Consider the following 22,854-nt stretch of genomic DNA (forward strand, 5'->3'; position numbering starts at 1 on the left):
TTAGCTGTCAAATTTAGAAGTGGGAATGCTGGCAATTTTATTATATTTTCTCGAGTATAATGTAATTGTACATTTCTAAATTGTATCTTAAAGCGGGGGAGTCGTCATCTGTGCATGCGTCAGATGGCCATAGCGTGTCATTGTTTACAAACAAGCGTCTAACAATGAACCTTTGTGTTTTTAGCGCGTGTTATCGCCGCTTGGGACTCAATTCCCGCGTGTGCGCAGTTGACGACCCTCCCGCTTAAATACATGCATTCAACAGTAGGTCAGTGTTTTGTTCAAAGTTAAATTAGGGCCGTTTATAACTGCTTAATATCAGGATATATTCTAGCCATGACATCATCACGACTGAGGAGTGTTCTGCTGCTCGCTCTAGGTGTGCAAGGGGAAGTGGGGAGGGGGTTTAGTTAATAGTTGTATAAGTTAATTTATACACAAGTCATTTTCAAACTTGACTCCAAGCCAGGGAATGTGTAGAGACGGTAAGCTAAACTGCTACACTTGCAATCCGCTTGCAATCTCCATTTGTGCAACATTTACGCTTACAACATTTAACGACCAGACATGATTGAGAACAATTCCAGGATGAAGGAGGCATTGCAGTTGATAACGTGGGTCTACATGTGGAACAAGACGTTTAGTTCACATGCGCCCTCTACAGCTGAAACCATTATTAACATCACGCATTTTCCCACAAATAATAAACCTTTATTGACTGAAAAAATGTTAGAAAATACGAAGTTTCTTGCGGTTTACAGAATTTTTTAAAATTATTATATGTTTTCATCTGGTATTGAAATGTGTACACTGGTCCCACAAATTATGAGAGAAATTTCAAGACTATGCACTTTGCTGTAAGACTTGAGTACAATTCCGATTCCAAAAAAACAAAAACCATATCCTCGGGGGCGGAGCTACGCCACAGACGTTCTACGTTGCTAAGACGCGCACCACTGTACCACGTATTTCTATGGGCTTTGTGCGCGCTGCTGTGGAACGCCGGTGGAGCCGGTGAAAACTCGAGAAAACAACACAAACTCAACTTTGAAGTAATCCTGAACAACCAAATTCATATATGTTACACACGTAGGGCTAATCTTGTTACACTGTTCAGGGGACTATCAACAACCATTGCAAAATATCGTTTTCTGCGAGTTTTTGGTCTTTGTTTTCACCGCGAGGGTTGCCAGGCGGTAGAAAATGCCCGGATGTCCGCCCCCGAGGTATGACCATATAGAGGGCCCCCTCAACGTCCAATCTTCTAAAATCTTTCGTTTGTGTCTGTTAACTGCATATCCGGTTATGAAGGGAAAAAAAAGTCTTTGAATAAGGATTAACGTTTGTAGCTGTCTGCACCGCTTGTACCCATTCTCACACCTATAGCGAAATAAAACAAATGGATTACTAGTACAATATACTTGAAAATTCACTACTGCTAGTATTTTCTTGAAAAAAATGTAATTTTCGTATTGTTATTATCTTTCGATGATAATCAATAAAACGATGATTTGTATGATGCAATCAAAAATAATAGATGCAACCGACAACAAGAATATAGCGGGACTAATACACATAACTAATACGTCATATTGATACCGGAAGTTATGGGTGTAAAAGACAGCCGATACTCGTGTCGTGTGTGACGTATTCTCGGGCCGGAGCTACGTCACAGAACGTTGTACGTTACTAAGACGCGCACCACTGTACCATATACTATGGGGTCTGTGGAACGAAGAGCCGGTGAAAACAGCCATAGCCGAGAAAACGGCACAGACTCAAATAAATTTGAGCAACCAAATTTATATATGCATGGGTATTTTTCTGAGAGTTTTCGGCTTTTGTTTTCTCCGTGATGGTTGCCAGGCGGTGAAAATAACCCGGATGTCCACTCCCGAGAAAAAAACGCGCGTAACGCACATTGTTTTCACGAAATTCGAACACGTGCTGTAACGACCACAGCCCTCTAAGTTTGCAAAAAATTCTCACCTCCGGGACCAAAAGCGGCACCATAGCATGGATTACAATAAGGCTTGTCATCGTGCTGAAAACAATAATACAAATTTATGATTAGTAAACAATGCTTCCTCTACCAATAACTGTGTGCGCCGATGAAGGCGCAGCTCAAGCGTACACATTTTACGTTGTGAAAAATCTCCTTACCACTGAATGGCTTCCAGGTGTTAATGTCTTGTTACATTTCTCACATTTCAGGCAAAAGTTGTGCCAATCTTTTCCCATTGAAGTTTTCTTCTCGGCTGCAACAAAATGTATTTAAACGTTAATTAATCTCTCCTAGGGCGCCCTCTATTTTGAGCACGGATACATAGAAATTGTTATTTTTGTAAGTTTAATATTTCCCCTGTGACTTTCCGAGGCTCATTATTGTTTCAGAGCTGCTACTTGGCTTAGTACTGGGCTTTGTCGGAAAGTAATGAAATGTACCTCGCCCTTCGTTTCCATTGTTATCAGGTCACTCAAAAACAGCACGGATCACTCGGGAGTGGTCTGTACAGAAGTACATGTATATCAATAGACTGTACGTAACGATACATGTCAAATACTTCTTGTCCAGCCCTCTATGTCACGTGATGTCCTTGCAATCCACTAGTGTCCGGCCGAGCGATGGCAGACAGAGCGATTGGTGGTAACCGGAATGTTGACCGAGAATGCCATGCCTACTTGAATAAAATGAGGCATGTTTGTGTTCACAAGACGAATCTCTACAGTAGAGATGACGACATTCCTTTACATCACCGAACCATGAACATGTTTATTATCAGAAAATCCTACAATTTAGATAAGAATTAGTTCTGTTTGCCTTGGACGGAAAGTATGTCGTTTCAAGTTGGATTTAATTTCAGGGATAAAGGGACTGTGATTTAATCTATCATTCAACTGTGTTTGGAGATTTGTATATTTGTTGGTGTATTTCTTTGTTTATTTTATTGTGTATGATGGCCATGATATTGTGAGTCAATAAATAACTATTTAGGCATCAATTTCCCGTTTTCCCACTAATGTGCTGAGTTTTTTTTTAATTAATTGATTCTGTTTACTGCACTAAAAAACGAGGTTACCGATCGTACCAACTGTTGTCACGTTTCATTGACGTATGTCACTTTCAAGCGATGAATAAATTACATCCGGGTACTCTCTCGCTATAAATCACCATGCAAGGACAAAATGTACACCATCTTGAGACTACTATAGTAGTCTGAGCTTGAAATAACAATATCACTAACGTGTCACGTGACCCAGTGCGGCATCCCGTACAAGTATGAGCCACAATCAAAATTCATTCACTTGTTGTCTCTTTCCACGGTTTGAGTTTCAAAAAGTTAATGCTAGTCGTACAATGAAAAGTGCAAAAATAAAGATTTGAAGTTTTGTCACTTGAGCACAAATTATTTAGTATTTAACCAAATTACTAAAATATTAAATGTTCTATTATTAATATACTGTAAGTGTACTCCCGTATTCTGCTGGTGTTATTTTCTTTTATAGCATCACAGGATTTATAAATATCACTAAATGACCTTCTGGGTGGTTTTAGGAATAGATAAGATACGAAAGGAATGCTCTCAATATAAGGACCGGTTCGCTGTTCAGTTAATGAACTTGAAATCATGCGACATTTCCTTATCAAATGAATGGTAACTCGATATGAGGTCAATTGTAGAATACGCCGGTGTAAACGACTTAAAAGCTGTTGAACCGTACGCGGTTGATACTTCAATAGGCCGACTGTTCCTCAGTTATATACAGCGGGTCTGTAGAAAAACAAGTACTGTGATAATAGGTACTATGCAAAACAGTCGACAGACAAGAACCCGCCTGACCGGAGATCGAACTCAATTCAGAGCTAGATTAGATCTATTCTACGTGGAATGCCGGGGATGGGAGGGGAGGCAACACGATTCCAATAAAGGCGTAACTGCTATCTAATGGTTTTGTGTTAAACAATCGAGGTTTGTATTTATACCTCCATGCAGATAGACAGATGGCTCAAAACACTCTCCGCTCCCTGTGTGACGTCATTACGTAGAGTATGCTACAATGCTATGATGGCCTACGCCCAGTGCTTGTAAAATAGAATGCAGTCTGTACATGGTTGGTTTATTCAAGGATAGTCGGAAGTAACATTGCCACTAACTGCAGAACGTGTTTTTTTTATTAATTTATGTCTAGAGGACAACAAGTAATCAAAATACATCATGTTTTTAGTAAGTACTATTGTAGTGAAATATATTGGTTAATAAATTTCTAACCGTGTTAACTAGCCAGGACCTATTAGTAACATCTTCATCGCTATCATTTGTTCTCAACATAGCAGTCGCGATTTGCTATGACTATTGTGCGATGAAAATTACTGCAATTTAACTGGATCCAAAGGAACGACTAAATTTGAGTAATCGTAACGGTGCGTCTAGCCGTTACATACGGCTGGCTGGTTCCAATGTATCTCTACTATGACACTCTGTACCTGCGGTTATCGCATGATTGATATTTTCAGTATTCTAGCAATTCATCGGGTCATAGAGTGTGATGACATTAACACGTCACCTAGCAGCTCACTCCGAAAACAATTGATGCGTCAAAACTCTCATAAAATACACTTGCACTAGTCATGAATGTATGCACTTAGCCACACTGTGTGCTTGGCAAACTGGGCACACATGATAAAATTTAATTTTGAACAATGGTCTATCAAATTGCCATGGTAACATAGATTGGGTAATGTTTGAAAGCTGGAAAATCTATGTCGAATTAAAGGTTTCAGCTATTTTCTAGAATCTAGAATCACAAAAAAATGAAAATAAACTTCATACAGCAAAATCTACATTTCAGGGGAAAAAAATAATTCCAGCTAAAATAAAGTATTGACCAATCACAGGAAACATAGTTTGAATGGAGTTTCTCTCGTTGTTAGAACCTTGATACTCGATTGAAATTTACTATCAAGGACTTCGACCCAACACAATTGTTCGTGGTGGTGACATTAATGGTACAATGGCACTAACGAGCTGACATCACTAATTGAAGTAGAAATAGTACAGCGACCTCCACAGGACCATAACAATGGGCACCATATTACCATCTGAATTTGCAGTTGCACTGAGAAGCTGATTTAATTAATTCTTTTCAACTTGAAAACAGTTACATAGTCTTCTAGTTTTTACTCGAATACTGTAAAAGGGTTAATTATTCACTGAGTTTTAATTTTGCTTATTTCGCTGACTGTAAAATGCGCTAATTTAAAACCCAGTGAATATGTAAAATTTAGCATAGAACACATTGTCTAATTGATAAAACCGCAAATTTAAAACCCACTGAATATGCCTGAAATGCTAAATCAGTGAAATTTAAACCCGGTGAAAATTAGTCATTTTACAGTACTAGTGACGCATTGTTAATCGTTTGCCGCGTTTCTATCGCTCTACTGTATACGTATACATTCTTTGCTAATTTATCGGCATTTATTTCCGCTTTCTCTGTCTGGCGTTTGTACCATCAAAAGGTGTCAAATCAAACTGATTGTAAATAAAAAATGTGAAAATACTGTTTTCTCGTTGAATTTATATCTAAGATATATACCTCTTCAAATACATATGTAACTTTTTTACGAATATTCACAAAGACTCATATTGCTTCATGTTTATTTTAGGAGATGTAATTTGAAACTTAATTAAACGAGCGTAGATGGCAACGCTGATCTGCAGCAGTGTAGAGCCAGCTCGTCCCCAATACCCGCCAAATTGCAAAGAACTATGTATTGTGCCTGTTTACCTATACACAGCGACTACGATACCACATCATGTCCCAGTGTTTGCCGACTGATTGTAGTTATCAATAAACTAGTCTACGCGACATGTTTACTGAGCAATGTCTGCTGAAACAAAAAAAACTCTCAAAAATATATTTATTTTCATAAAAATCAAACAAGATTTTAAACGTCCGCCCGGGGTATTATAAAGCAAATTTACATGCGAATTCGTAGCAGCGCCATCTGTTTATCGTTAATACAATTGGTCAGGCTAGAAGCCAGTATGCCAGTATGTATTACGCTTTGCTGCTTTATCTATGTACCCCAAAACAGAAAGGGTACGACGAGCTTCCTGTGAACCGATCTGCTTCGCATCGATAAAATAAACAGCCAGTTATAAACGGTTACCTATGCTTACTGGAATGTGTTTTCAAGAAGCATAAACAGATGTTATTCTACACCAATATTCCACGCTAACCTTTTTATAAAACGTATGGTTTCCATGCTACCGTCCGTTTCATCATCAATATAGCGCGTAACTGATTCAGATCAGCATCGTTGCCGGGGTAACGTATCTTAAGAAGTGGCGCAAAAAGCAACTTTTAATTTCTTATTCCACCAAGAACACGGAGTCCTGGTGCGTACATACATTGTATGGATGTTATAAGCAAAGCAAGTCACCATGAAAATTGGGTCAAGCATAATATAGTACATATTGACTTACCAAAATACACCTCCTTTCCGCATTTTGGACATTTAGGCATGTTGATGGGCTAAAATGGCACGTCAAATCAGAGAAACGCTAGACTAGTCAAAATGGAACGGTTCTTGATACGTTCAGTGCAGCAATACAGAGATAGGTGTGACCAACATTCAATGTATACAGGTATTATGGCTTTATGCACACGACACGCTCATTTTATCACTCGGTCACTGCCCTTCAATCACAGCCTCCGGAACTATAACCCGCGCGCTACCATACTAAATTCTACAACGAAAAATCGTTGACGATGAGTTATACACATATATATAAATAATACACGTACAAATATATAAATAATATGTGTACAAATATGCTAATACTCCGGGATAACGTCATCATTCTCCTGTAATTATAAATTTATTTTATTTGATTGGCGGGAAAAGAGACGACACCATCTCACAAAAGCGATTGAAAGCCCTGTTCTTGTCAGCCTGGCATTAGTGCATATATTTAAATGAAGACGCTCCCGCCAAACAATGGTAGCGTTGAATGTGTTTACATTTAGCCGAGAATTAATGGGTGGGGTGGTGACCTGAATCGGTGATCTGAAGAAGTATACTGCCCAGGACACTCACTCAAATATACAAACAACTCAGAGTTCACTGTAATGTTATTTACACACACAAACGTATATGTTGATTTCAATTACGATTTACTGCATCTGAATGTACTTGCATGTATGGAACTACAAAATAGAAGCTGTTGGTATAATGGGAGTGAAGGAGTATCTTCCAATCGACTGCATGGTGACTTAAATCACAGTCCCTCCTGTGCTTAAATCCTCGGCTGAAGCACAGTTTGTGGAGGGACTGTGGCTGAAGTCATATTATCACGGAATCACAACCCATGCACAACACAACAACAACAACATTATCGTCATCAATTTTGACCCGTTGTTCTACGAGTATTTATTTATTTATTTTCAATTACTGGTACGCACTAACAATGATGCAAGAACGCATGTGCATTGCCGTGGTTTTTTATCTTATTTACATTTTTTTCTATCTATGTAATTATTTTGCGATACAGAATATCCGTTTTTTACCGTACTGTCGCAAGCAATGTGTTATCGGCACAAAGAATTATCACAAACCGTTGACCTTGATATTTAAAGATTGGGAGTATTAATGGCTTTCGAGTTGTTTTCGTTACTAAATTTGGTTATGAGTCTGGTATTGATAACACGCAAGGCTGTAAATAAGTCCAACTCAAACGGAGCGTTAGCGTTCAGTGTATAATTATAACAGTGACAATGCTACATAATGCAGGAAATCAAATATGGCAAGATGAAATAGACTAGCCCATAACAGAGAATATAAAAATTAGCATGAAGAGAGTAATACAATGATATTTTTTATGAAAATATATAACATGTATATAAATATAACATGTTGTATTTAATCAGACGAGGAAATAGTCAGTCTTACGTCGGAAATTAAAAACTATACATATCTGGAAAAGGAACGGAAACTAACTGTGGGTTGTCCCGGCATAAACATAGCCTCCAATTGAGAGATCGCTCATGTGGTATGAAAGGTGGATGCCCGGGGTTTGATGTAATTGTTCGCCTGAACGCCCGAGAAGCACGCAATCTTACGTATCTTGTATCGCTGATATACCCAGAACAACTAGCTGATTTTCGATGTTCACGTGCATTCTTGACAGATCAGGGTTCTTGTCTGCGTTCTTGTCTCAAGGCCATTCAATTCAATAAATGCACTATTTGACCTCTGGTAGAGCACTGAACAGCCAACTTGACCCATCAACTTGATACACACACCAAAAAGAAATGCGATTTTTAATGAATTTGTTTTATTTACACATAGCGCAATATTTAATTCTATTTTACTGATTCTAGCACTGCAGTGGCATTTAATATAGTACTAGGATATGATTACAGATGGGATGTGGTTTGCTCCGAGGTGACCACTGAACTTACGGTGTTGGGTTACATTAATTATTTTGCACCATATGTGAAATAAACATGGGTTGCAATTATGCAACGTGAAACAGTGTGTTAATTGTTTTTTGATGGAATACTAAACGAAATAATTAGAGAATAATTACGTGCGTCAGCGCGAAGCAGGTAGGTAGTTCATGGGTTCATGTGCATGTCTTTATGTTAGTGATAGAACTAGAAAGGAAAAATAGCTAGCATCTTCAAACTATAAGTTTGTACACATGTTTTTTTTTTTTTTATGATCCGCAAGTCCTGTTATTATTCTAAAGCCATGGAGGGAAGGCCATGGTCACAGTTGTGTTATTGTATTTTTGCAATATATTATAACAGGTGGGGGGGGGGCAGAAATGTCGCTGCCATTGAGGGCATTGTACAGAAACCTGCCTACGGAACAATATACTAGTAGACAGAAAAGATGAATAGAAGATGGTCTCGCAATTTTGTTGGTTGGCACGCTAACAAGAATATTTGGGTCATGGTCTGGAGACATAAATAAGATTTCACGTGTAGTCAACAGAAACGTCACATTGCAACTAAGCATCACGTGATTGAAAATGTATACCACATGGGTAATATATCGTACAAGTAATATCTTCGTGTTATAATAGCTGAAAACAATATCTTCGTGCATTTCATTTTTAATCTATTTACTGTGCAAAATGTGTGAGAGATAGATTCATCTTGTAACGACACTGCGTAATAGTATATGTATATGATAGCAACCTTGAAATGCCGCCCTCATACGAAATTAATACATTGCAGTCATTTCGTTTGAATTATAAAGTCATGTTTCACAGATTAAACCCGTATCATTGAATACGTCTACCAAAACTTTCGGCCAATGGGAATACATGTGTCCCACATTAACACAAATAGCCCATGTTATGATGGGGAAAATCATCGACGTTATGGTTTATTAAAGGGCGGTGTTCGTCGCTCAGTGCGTGTTCGAATTTCATTTGTCAGTGAACAAACGTAATGTATTTTACAGGCGTTGTTTACGAGTTCCATATCGAACAGGACGCGGCGCAACGACCGCCGCCCTACTCAGATTTTTCAGGAATCAAGAAGTAATTTTATGTCACGTCTTTGCTGCATGACTGCTAGTAAATACTGGAAGGTCATTAGCACATTTATTATTGAATGATAAATGAATTGTACGGGTTAACAATATATTGGTAAATATCGTTATTTAATTCAACTTTCACCCAGAAAATGTAAGGGTTAGTTTGAACCTGTGTTGGAAAGCGAGTTATAATTGAATATTGGTGTATTTTAATTTACTGTGGAATACTTTTAAACTGTTCAAATTTCGCTTGTAATATCATGCAATTCACTGAAAGAGAAATCCAATTATCATATCCAAAAAAAACAGTCATCGAAGAATGCAATTTTTTTCTTCTTCTTCTTCAATTCTAATCCGTGTATGAGGATCGGAGCTAAATTACAATTAGGCTTAGGCACATATCTTATATTTTAGTGAATTGTGGGATAGTTCGTTCAGATTGCACACTAAGGGAGCGTTTTGTGGTTGGTGGAGTTGTGTTCGATTAAGACTCGATTCGGCCTTACCAATCCAACAATGCACTGTAATTTGCAACTGCGTTATGGTCAACTGTACAGCACATATCGTGTTACCCAGAATTATCAACTTTTTAATCTCTGGGATAAATGCGAAAACAACTATACTCGTAAACGGAATTATTGAATAGCGCCACCTATTGTGAAATCAGAATCAACGCGTGAGGGCGGTAGGTGATTTACAAATACTATCTTCCTCCGATTCAAGTGAAGTGAATTTCCACAAACGCAATGATTTTGTGAATATAAAAATAAGGGTAGTCTATCTTCAAATTAAGCTATAGCATAAAAATGTTGTACATTGAATAATATTATTTATGACACTCGGCACTTGGGCCAAAATTGTCTCAAATTCACTGAGTATCTTAAGTTTGAATGTTTACGTTTCCTTAAAAAAAAGCAATTTGAATAATTTGAGCATGTGCAAATAATTGTATATTAATTAAAGCATGCACAATCCAGCATATAAGTTAATATTTCTTTATATTTTCTGTAGTTTTGTTTTTGTGAATGTGATCATATCATTCAGTTTCCTGAATTTGTTTGTATACACTTGCAATAAACATTTTGTGACTGAAAGTCGGCTCTTATATCGCTTTATAAATATCTATATTGTTTGTCTAGTTCTGTTTTTTTGTATTGCATCTTATTAATTTTGTTATGTATCTTTCAATTATGTTGCTGCAATAATAAATTCACTATTATTATTATTCATTGAGCAGCCAAGTAAAATATGTGATTTAATAGCATTGTAAAAAATTATTTGATTCTGAAAGACAATCTAATTATTTGTGGCGATAATAATAAAATGAGTCAGAAGTCCAGTGAACAGTAAGATGGCATAGTAGTGATGTTAAAATAAATGAAATAAATTTAGTTAAAATGTTGGGATCGTCATCTGCATACATGCGATAACGATAAACATAAAAACACAAAGGTTCATGGGTGGATGCTTGTTTGTAAACAGTAAAATTCTACAGCTATCTGCTGCATGTGCAGGAGACGATGACTCCCTCTCTTTAATATATAGGAAGCTTTCATGAATACTAAACATGAAATATGGTGATGCAACTTGTTTGGTGGGGATTCAAGATGGCTTTTCCCCATCGACTAATGGTAATTTTATGTTTATTATTATGATTTGTATACCATCTGACCTAGACAGAGTCCATGATTACAATATCATACGTAGAATAAATTCATCCAATAAGACACTGATGCACAATAATTGTAATGATAGTCAAATTATAGTGACTGTACAGTTATTTTATTGGTGTAAAATAGGTAAGTACTTATTATTTGAAGATTCAGAAATATACAGAGATGATTACATAGAATATAAATCTATATTTTTCTGCCACTCGTTGACCAAATAAGGTCATAGCAGCTCCTTATATGGTTAAAGACACCATATATACATATATATTGTATACATGATCAAACAGAATGTAAATCTACATATTTCTGCCACTCATTCACCGAATAAGGTCATAGCAGCTCCTTATATGGTTGAGGTCCCGAATATACATAGATGATTACACACAATGTAAATCTACATATTTCTGCCACTCATTGACCAAATAAGGTCATAGCAGCTCCTTATATGGTTGAAGACCCCATATATACATAGATGATTACACAGAATGTAAATTTTCATTTTTCCTCCACTCGTTGACCAAATAAGGTCATAGCAGCTCCTTATATGGCTGAAGACACCATATATATTGTATAATTACAATAGGGTGCAGTTTTTGACAGCAAAGAATGATGACTGCTAATTTGCATAATAAACCATCCCACATTTGCTCCATTATTAATGCATATCCAATACAAGAAGCAAAAATCACATTGGCTGTATACAAAACCATCAAAATATTACTTATTTTGATCACAGAAAAAATTCTGTAATTTAAATTCTGGTGAGTGCATGTGCTACTAATACGGTACAGCATCATAACAATTTTATGTTTAAATATTTTGCCGAAACTCAAGTACTACTATTTAGAATCACATCAAAACCAATATTTTTTTACTCAGATGCACCTCTATAATGAGCTTCTAATGGAAGAAATTCAATATCTTGTCTTAGCTAAAATTTTTGACAAAGAGAATTGAAAAATGATGAAGTAGTCTGATATACATATTTAACATTCATATACATATATAATCGAACTCCTAGAAGAGAAAAATCTTAAGTTTTAAAAAACATTTACAATTCTGTTGCTCAGTAAATAGTCATTTTGAATATGGGAACAAATCAGCCATGTAGAGCACCCTCTTGAGTTCACAACAAATACTGCATGCATGTGAAATAAAGCTAGGATTGTATTCAGATCATGTGCAGCATGTACGAGTATATAATGCTAAGATTACAAATCAGTTACATGTTTATTTGAAGGGTGGTGTTCATCATGCAGCACATGTTTGAATTTTGTATAAACGAACATTTTATTTTACAGGCGTTGCATCCTCGGGGGCGGAGCTACGTCACAAGACGTTCCACATTGCTAAGACGCGCACCACTGTACTACGTATTTCTACGGGCTCTGTGCGCGCTCTGCTGAGGAACGCCAAGCGAAGAGCCGGTGAAAATTCGAGAAAACAACAGGAACTAAACTTTGAAGTAATCCTGAACAATCAAATTTTATATGCGTTACACTGTTCAGGGGAGTCTCAACAACTATCCCAAATTACGGTTTTCAGCCTTTGTTTTCACCATGATGGTTGCCATGCGGTGAAAATGCCTGGGTGTCCGCCCCGGAGAATATGTCACTCTGGGTCCCATTTCAAACATGACACAGCGATGCGAACCACCACCCTTCAATACACATGCAAGTACTGCATTTATTACTATAGGAGCAAAAAATAGATGATTTCAGAATTCTTGCTTATTGTTGCTTGTTGCTTGTTTTTAAGTTTTTTATAATTCAAAATGCATTCCAGAATGAAATGCACACTGCCATCTTCTATTTCCCAAAAGTTGATTCTTCAATTGTTCTGCTTTACTGATATACCCAAAATGACTGAATTTCAATTTCTACTTTGACAGAAATATGAAAATTACTAGACTACTAGTAAGGACACATATTAGAATTAAAAAAAAAAATTACAATTCATATTAAAGCCTAAAATGAATTAAATCACCATCACATTGCTCTTTGAATAACAACAAATGATGTAATTATTTACATTCAACACAAGGTCAAACAAATTGCAGTTAAATGAAAAAATAACATTTTATGAAATATACTGTCATAATACTGTCAGTGAAAATATTAAATAGTGTCTGTCGGTGGTAGATTTTTTTTTCTAATTGATATGCATGTATGAACAAAGATTAGAAGCTTAAAAGTATTACTGATTTTGATAAAATTATAGTTCAATTCCCTTTAAAGACAATCCTTGAACTATCACAAAACCTTAAAAAAATTCTTGTTCTTAACTTTTCTTAATATTATTGTAATGTATTCTGTGTATTAAGAATATTCAAAAATATGCAAAAACAAAAATATAGTCACATTTCCATGACAATCACATTTCACAATCCTGACAACACCCAGAACCAAATATAGGGCAGCCATATTGGATTAAACATGGTGAAATTTGTAAAGCTATAACTCAATGTCTAAAGCTATAATTTCTTAAATTACAAATCATGAAACTGGAAAATTTGTGAACCTTACAGCCAATATGACATTATAATCTAAATAATAATAATAATGTACGTACAATGACCTCATTTGCAAATGGCTGCAAAAATCGTTTTGAGAGGAATTTAAACACACAAACCTTTCCTTATCACTCCCAAAAAAGTGTTCCATTCTCTGTTGCCACCATGACCACTGTTACAAATATTATGGCTGCATCAGTCAGCAGAAAAGTAAACAATAATGACGATGGAGAATGTAATGTAACTATTTGGGGGGCAAAAATAAGTTGTGTAACTCTCTCATTCTCAACGAGGTCTAGGATTATTGATGTATAGAAGAGAAATGTTGTCATAGTTATTTTGTTTGTCATTCTGCAATATTTTTTGTGGATGTAAAAAAAAAACAAAAAAAACACAAGCTAACTATGCAAGAAATTTAAAAAAATTAATGAATTAAAAAACAAATTAAATATCAAAGAGTTATTTTGTTACCTCTATTTTGGAGATATTTAAAATTACATATCTTGCCAACTAAAATTAAAAGCAAAAAACTTTATTGAAGAATGTAGAAGTTTTTCATTAGGAAAATAAAAAAAAAATATTGATACTGATTAATTAAAGCATATCAATCTATACATATTATTGTGACCCTTGTTACATTCTATCTATGAACAGTGACCCCAGTGACCAAAAATACAAACTTCCTTATGTGATTATTACCAAACTATATTCTACAACAATAATAATAAATACATATATTTTCAAATTGGTATTATGATTAAATTATGATTGTAAAAATATTAAGACGAAAAATATTCAAAATTACCACCTGCATTTAGAAGGCTTAAAAAATATTAATTTAATATTTCCACAAATAGAATACATCCTTAAATTTTGATAAATGCCATAGGTCATCATGTCACTCTTTTTAACCCAATGCAATCTTTTTTCCCGCCAAATTTTTAGTGCAGCATTTTCAGAATTTTAGACATTTTCTATAATTTTTGTTAATTTCTGACATAAACATAATTTCTCACTACTCTGCATTCAACAATGTTTGAAAAATATGTCTAATTATTTAGGCTAATTTTGTGAGAGATGAAAAAAGTGACTGGCTTTTAACATTTTAACCTTTTTATCGCCAAAGTCAACTTTTGTCACTATTAAAATTTCAAGCCTGAATAATTTTTTCATAAATTTTCCCAAATTTTGATAATTTTGATTAAGACTAGTAGCCAATTAGAAATTATGTCTATTTAGTCTAAAATTATTTTAAAAAATATAGAAAAATACCAAAAAAACAAGCAAAATGTACCAAAATGTTGCCAAGAAAAATGATGGCGCTCAAAGCATTAATCAGTTACACAACACTGTCATAATAAAGTATCATTTTTTAAAACTTCTGAAGGAAAAAAAAGTGTTTGTTTGCTTTTTCACAACAAACATAAAATAAAGCAATTAAAAAGTCAGATTTAAGTTAAAATATGTTTTTTATAACATAAAACAATTTTTAAAAGACACAATTGAATAATAAACATTTTGATTGTTTACTTTGGCAGAAAGAAGACAAATTAATCCAATAGTATGAAATTGGTGACTGTGTCAGATTTCTCTGTGATTTGATTAATTTTTATATCTTTTCAGTTCTAATTATGCAATTATTTTTCATTACTAGGAATTTCAGTGTTAATGGTGTTTTTGTAGAAAATTCTGCACAAATTATCTCTCCTGAATTTAAAGCGATTAATAGTGACCAACATTATGCAGAAAATAGAAATATGTCATTACTAGAAGGGGGATAGCTAATAACCTTTAGAATTAAATATTCATGACGATGTCTGATATTTGCAGTAAAAGAATGTAAAATACAATCTATCTGGTTCAAAGTAATCAATCATATTCCTGATGACTTAATAGCAGACAGAGTCAAAACACACAGCTATTTGTCTACTCCAAAACTAGTGTAGCTATTTGCAACACCGCCAGCTCGCACTCCTGCAAAATAAAAAATATTGTAATTAATTATTAGAAATATTACATGTATTTGTGTGATTACCATATTTGTTATACGAGAAGTGCATGCCTTTATTTAAATGAACTGTTAAAAAAATTAGCATACATTGATGGCAGAAGTTTGTTTTACATATGCAACATTAGTGTTGATATACATTGATTTTCCTACAATCCAATGTGCTCTTCTAATGAAATCGCAAGTATGAGTTTTGACCTGGGCTTCACTAATTACCACTGGTGACACCTTCCAATCACCAAAAAATTATCTAATTAAAGCTAGTAACCTTTCAGTTTGTATTTGTTGGTCTGCACAACAGTCAAAGTTGCCATCTTTGTTCATATGAGACACATATTTTGTGCACAACAAACACAGTCCTTTAAACTTCAATGGATGCTGTTTGCAATGCGTTCTAATCACTAAAACCTAGTTGTATTCATCAATCTGGACAACACTTAAAGTTGCCATATTTGTTCATATGGAACTCGTATCTTGTGCATGCGTGGCTGATGACGATCGCTTTTTAAACAAACATAATGTTCATATGTTACCTTTTGGTCCATAGAGGGCAGTGTAACAAGGACGTGTACAGTATGGCTGCCCATCATGCTGAGAAATAAAATTAAGAAATAATTAAGATTAGGGAATTGACAGTTTATTGACATTGGATAATAATAATAATTTTGGTCCAAGTCTGTTTTGACACTATTGCTTATGTTAAAATTTTTCTTCTTCCACTGTTTCTTCCACTAACTTTCAGAATTGTGATTGGTAGATTGGTTTGGCAGCCATCTTGAATTGAATTTAAATAAAAGTAGGCATTTTAAACCCTTTCTGAGGGTCTAGGCATTTGTAGTAGCATTATTGATATATGGGCTACCTATTTCCCAAATAAAAATGTTAGTGGTCACATGACTTTTTTCGCCATATTTTCCTCCAGAAAAATGGCAATAATCACTTAAAAATCTTCTTTTTCAGAACCATTGAACACATTGATCCTAAATTTGTTTTTTCGAATATATGTATAATACTCATTACAGTTTTCGAAGCTGTTTTTGATCAGTGAGGTGGTTTGCCTGCCATCTTTGACAGGAGTAGTTTTTACAGACGCCACATTTATCTGATTATTTTGAAATTTCCATACTCCTTCAGACAGCAAAAAAATAATTCAGACCAGTCACGTAATTATGCTGCAATATCTTGGATTTTTGCGAAAAATGGCAAGTTTGGGGCATTTGTTTTTTAGGAGTGCTTCAACAGATCAACTGGATATTTGGCATGTACCATATATGGCCATAGTTTCTTACGAGAAAAATAAAATAATTTTGATTGAATGAATGAATGAATGAATGAATGAATGAATGAATGAATGAAGTTTATTTCACTATAAACATATATACATACAATAATATACAAATAAATGTGATATATAAACAGATGAGTAAATAAAATTAAGTAAATAAGTCTATAATTTGAATTTTAGATATATATATTTTTTTAGATATTTTTATAAATTGTTTATAGTGAGGATCATGGAAATAGTTCCCTGGAACTAGTCTAGTCCATGACCCTAATAAAGAATGAACAAAATAAACAATAAATAATAATATTAATAAGTCATATACAGGTACATAGTTGTACATTTGAATAATTGAATAGATTCAAAATCTTAAATTAACAGAAGAGATGAAAGAAAATAAACTGATTGAAGCATTTTTGTCAATTACTTGGAGAACAACGTAATCATACAAAGTTAGAATAGTAACAATAAACATATATATATATATATATATATATATATATATACAAAAAACAAAACAAAACATATGAAATGAAATTATAGTAGACATTTCGTCGTTTCACTGACTTAGGAGAGCATTTTTTAATTTGGATTTAAATGTGTGTCTGTTCATTTCATTTTTGATTGTGCTAGGAAGGGAATTCCAATGGCGTGTTGCAGTAAATTTAATTGTTTTTTGGCATAAAGTTAGATTCATTTTGGGGATATAAAAACTATCAGCCATTGCTCGACGTGTTGCATAATTGTGGGGTATTGGGTCCAGATAATGATTTATTGTATGTGCAAAACGACATGTTTTTAGATCAAAAACAAATAGACATGTTTGAAGTTTACATAACTTGTAAACATCTAATATTCCAAATTTTTTAAACAAGGGGGCAGTGTGAGCATGCATGTCGGAGAATGTGATGAGACGTACGACTTTTTTCTGGAGGCGCAAGATTGGTTCAAGGAAAGACGAGTATGTGTTTCCCCAAATCTCTAAACAGTAAGAAATATGGGGAAGTATTAAAGAATTATACAGAAGAAGAAGAATTGATCTTGGGACATAATGCCGAATCTGTGAGATAATACCCACTTTCCTGGAGATTAATTTAGTTAGAAAATCTATATGAGGTTTCCACGTTAAATTACAGTCAATTGTCACGCCTAAATACTTTGTGGAACGAACGCCCTCTATTGGTGACCCATTAATGATCAAACTGCCCTCTGTAGTAACTGTTCTTTGTGGTGACTTTATAATCATGTAGTTTGTTTTTTGTGTGTTAATTGTTAGTTGGTTAGCATTACACCATTCACAGACTTTCTGGAATTCGTCATTAATGTCAGAGAAATAGATTGTGTTGTCTTTGACAGATTTAAACAGAGTTGTGTTGTCTGCAAAAAGACAAAAATCGAAAACATCGCTGGAATTTGTAATATCATTGATATAAACTAGAAATAAAATAGGGCCTAAAATCGATCCTTGTGGAACACCACACTTTATTTCTTTGAAAGAAGATAGTGTGTTATCAATATTGACTGATTGTTGTCGGTTGGAAAGGTAGTTTTCAAATCATTGTAACGGAAGACCTCTGATACCATAATGTTCAAGTTTGTGGAGTAAGATTTTGTGATTAATTGTATCAAATGCTTTTTTCAGGTCGATAAAAATTCCGAAAGTAATGCAGCCAGTGTCCATGTTATCTGCGATGTTGGTGACCAGGTCAGCTAGGGCGAGTTTAGTGTTATGTTTTTTGCGAAAACCAAATTGCGTGTTTGAAAGTATGTGATTTTTTTCAAGGAAACTTATAAATTGTTTATTCACAATAGATTCAAATATTTTGCTAAGGATTGGTAGGATTGAAATAGGGCGATAGTTACTGGCCTCTGTTGGGGTACCTTTTTTGTAAATGGGTGTAATCTTAGCAATTTTTAAGTCATCAGGAAAAACACCTTGGCTTAACGAACAATTGATAATGTGAGCAATGGGTCGGGCAATAATTTTAGCTGAATGAATTAATGTTTTAGGGTGTATTTCGTCATGTCCTGCTGATTTATTGGGATTAAGGGATTTGATTTGATTGAAAACTTCGGACTCACTTACTGGGTGGAAAAATAACGAGTTAATTTGACTCCCGGTGAGATATTGTCGAAAGTCACACGTGTTCGTTACACTAGCGGCAAGGCTCGGGCCAATATTTGTGAAATATTTATTAAATTCTTCACCGATATCAGAACTTTTCGTTAAGAGTTTGTCGTTGGATGAATTTAATTCATGGGGGACTGACTTTGTTTTTGTTTTATTTAGAACCTCATTTATAACCTGCCATGTTTTATTTGTGTTCCCGCGGGTAACAACAAATTTATTTGAGTAATAAGACTTTTTAGCCGACTTTAGCAACTTAGTCAAGACGTTTCTATATTGTTTATATTCGTGTGCATTTTGGAGATCTTTAGGGTTATTTTTCATTTTAATAAATAATTTGTGTTTTGTGCTGATTGACTTCAATAGTCCTCTAGTTAGCCAAGGTTTTTTAGAGAATTTTTTTTTCCGAACTTTTTTCTGTTTAAGATGCTTCATAGAAACATTATTAAATTTGACATAAAATTCGGCATAGGCAGTATTCGGATCAGAGCATTCATAAACAGATCGCCATAAAGTAGTGCTTAAATCGGCAACGAAGGCTTCTGAATTTAAGTTTTGGAAGTCGTATTTGTAAATATCGTTTTTTTGTCTGAAAACATATTTAAAATATTTTAAGGATACCAAAAATTGGATAATGATCACTAATGTCCGTTAGGATCGTGCCACTTTCAATAAAGTGATCAGTGATATTTGTTACTAAATGGTCTATTGTTGTGCTGGATTGTTGAAAAACGCGAGTAGCAGTGTCGATTATCTGGGAGGAATTATAAGCATTGAGTAGGGTGAGATAGTTAGAAACAGGTGTGGTATTATGTGCCGTGTCAATGTTGACGTCACCGAGGATGATACACTTTTTACCACTAGCTGACAACTGGGATAGGCATGCTTCTAAACTGCCATGATTAGTCACATGGTTTGGCTGCCATCTTGGATTTTTCATCAAAAACTGCCACAATTCAAGGCATTTATTTGTTTAACTGATCAACTTGATATTTTGTAAGTAGCATGTATGGCTCAAGCTTATTATGAGAAAAATCACAGGCACATGGTTTAGTTTATACCATCTTGGATTTTGTGCAACAATTTGCGGACATTTGTGTCTCACGAATGCTTTATGCGATTAACTTGCTATTTCGCATGTACATGTATGACAAAACAGCTAATAAAACAGATAATTCAATCTTCAAACTTGAACTTGACCAAGCTGCTCTGCATCTTTTATTTGAGTATGTATGATTTCTGTGACAGATTAAACGCAAAATTTAATGTCAACCTACTGTAGAATACTTTATTTTCGCCTGAAATTTATTTTCGCTATTTTTGCTGAAGGGATGATTCCGTGAAAATAAAATCCAGCGAATATACTTTTTTCGTATATTTCACATTAAAGTAATCAAAATTCAGTGAAAATAAATTCCATACAAAACGCCCAAAAAGTCTTTTCAGCGAAAATTAATTCCAGCGAAAATAAAGTATTTCACAGTAATTCTTAGCTTAAGACTAGCTTAAAAATATTGGTAGGTTATTGGGATAACTTGCTGCTTGTGACTAAAATAACCACAAGAAATATGATTTGTAGAGAATAGGCTGACGTAGGCAACATTCCTTAATTATTTGGAATGCAATTTCTACTCATGAAGAAATCCAATAAGCATTCACATTATAAATTCACATATCTATTTCAATAATTATGAAAATGTTGTAAATATGTAAACCCAAGTGGCATATGCATTATAGATACTTAAGTTCAGACAAAACCATTAATTACTCAGACACCAATGTTATTGGAATTCAGTGCTCGTCTTTAGAACAAGAATTAAAATTAAATACAGGTAATATGATGCAATCAAAGCAGTCGACTCCCAAACTGTCATCCATGAATTTCAGCTTTGTGTAATTTACTTCATTATTATTACTTTATATTATTTTTCATCAATTTTTTTCAGTGAAAATCAAATCAAAGAGAAACAAGTCATGACATGAGTCCCCTTTCATTTTCAATGTAAATCTTTACACCAATTGGCCATGTTTATTCTGATTTAAGAAAAAAAAAATATTCAGAATTCTAAATGACATTTTTCATGACAGTCATGTGTAGCCCTCATAAGACCAGACTTTTATTATCCATTGTTTCGCGAACCCGCCGAATGAACAGGAGCTGAAAATGAAATAAAAATAAAATTTTATTTCAGCGTAATTTCTCGCGCCCACCGACTTGTAAATGCAAAAAATTGCTAAAAAAAACTTTCGCCCGCCGCATAATAAACCCAAGTTGCATTTTCGTGGGAGTATCATGATCAAAGTCTTGCGCAGATGAGAAACAAGGTTATACATGGAATACAATTTTATTTCATTTCTTCTCTATGATCAATGATCTCATTTACAATTTTTTGAGAATCATACAAATCTAATGGAAAAAAATAATTAATTTTATTTTTTTTCTGCCCTCCACAAGAAATTTGCCTTATAAAAACTCATGAAACATGGAATAAAAAAAAGTCTGGCCTAACACAACATCAGTTTTTTCCATGTCACTGAGCACAATTTTGAGATAAAATTTAATGTTTCTGCAATAAGAACCAATTGTAAAGACATTTTTGAACAATTTTTGAGGTCATTTTGAGGTCAAAACTTACACCTACCTCTGAATGACTTCCTGGTGTTAAAGTTTTCCCACATTTCTCACACTTAAGACAAAACTGATGCCAGTCTTTTCCTAGAGAAGTCTTCCTTTCAGCTGCAAGGCAAGCCATAGAAATTATTCAGAAATACATTATAAAATTATTTTAATTAATACAATTCAAGTGCCATTGCATTGTCCTGAACCATCGATCTACCAATTACTTCAGACAAATTTAATTTTGATAGAGACAACATTTTATGCAAATAAAATGAAAATCGTATAATTTTGCAACAGTGGCAATTCCTCCTGAAAGTCGCAGCGACTTTCATATAATATTTTGTTTTGACAAACGCCATTAATCATGAAATCAAGAAATTCTAAAAATGATTTATAACATGTAATATACATGTAATATATGGACAGTAGGTGTTAAGTTGTCTATTTAACAGTTACGTTAAATACTCTATGTAATGAAACATTAGACTTTGTACTCAAAATCTGCCATCAAAACACAATAGAATTTTTGGGAGCCATCAAACTATCAGAGACTTAGCCGAAAACGCGACTTACGGAGGCAAGACTTAGCCGAAAACGTGACTTACCGAGGCAAGACTTAGCCGAAAACGCGACTTACCGAGGCAAGACTTAGCCGAAAACGCGACTTACCGAGGCAGGACTTAGCCGAAAACGAGTCTTACCGAGGTGCGACTTAGCGAGGGGTCACTGTATTTGCTACCAAGGATTGATTATTTTTGTTTGGAATTAATCATTAACATTTTCCTCGTTTCTCTGTTCTGTCGAAAAAAGTTACCTGTGCCCTTTTCACGTAACTGTCTCATTACGGTAAACTAAAATATTACATTTAGAACAAGCATCGAAAACACGTAACAAGAGTCCCAGTTAAGTTGCTTTGACGATTGAGTGTTATGCAACTATTAGATTTGAAAAACCACCATTTCAACTACTCATGTGTGATCAGTGTTTTGGCGAGCAGTCAATGTTTTCAATGAGCGAGCTAGCAAAAAAAATAACGATTAAAATGCTGTCGGTTTCCGGTCGGACAAGACGGCAC

The 22,854-nt window shown here is 34.6% G+C and overlaps 2 protein-coding genes across 2 annotated transcripts; both read right to left on the reverse strand.

The window, feature by feature from the left end:
* Window positions 1–689: 689 nt before the first annotated feature.
* Window positions 690–6,756, reverse strand: LOC102808142 (cysteine-rich protein 1-like). Its single transcript, XM_006818043.3, has 4 exons — window positions 6,492–6,756; window positions 2,164–2,258; window positions 1,990–2,044; window positions 690–1,380 (listed from the first exon to the last, which is right to left on the reverse strand). Exons 1-4 carry the CDS (start codon window positions 6,529–6,531, stop codon window positions 1,337–1,339), a joined length of 234 nt encoding a protein of 77 aa, XP_006818106.2. The 5' UTR covers window positions 6,532–6,756; the 3' UTR covers window positions 690–1,336.
* Window positions 6,757–15,659: 8,903 nt separating this feature from the next.
* Window positions 15,660–22,621, reverse strand: LOC144354677 (cysteine-rich protein 1-like). Its single transcript, XM_085493747.1, has 4 exons — window positions 22,594–22,621; window positions 21,802–21,896; window positions 16,283–16,340; window positions 15,660–15,715 (listed from the first exon to the last, which is right to left on the reverse strand). Exons 1-4 carry the CDS (start codon window positions 22,619–22,621, stop codon window positions 15,660–15,662), a joined length of 237 nt encoding a protein of 78 aa, XP_085349873.1.
* Between the last annotated feature and the right edge of the window lie 233 nt (window positions 22,622–22,854).

The sequence above is a fragment of the Saccoglossus kowalevskii genome, chromosome 19, assembly GCF_978046115.1.
Source record: "Saccoglossus kowalevskii chromosome 19, keSacKowa6.1, whole genome shotgun sequence".
NCBI classification, from domain to species: Eukaryota; Metazoa; Hemichordata; class Enteropneusta; family Harrimaniidae; genus Saccoglossus; species Saccoglossus kowalevskii.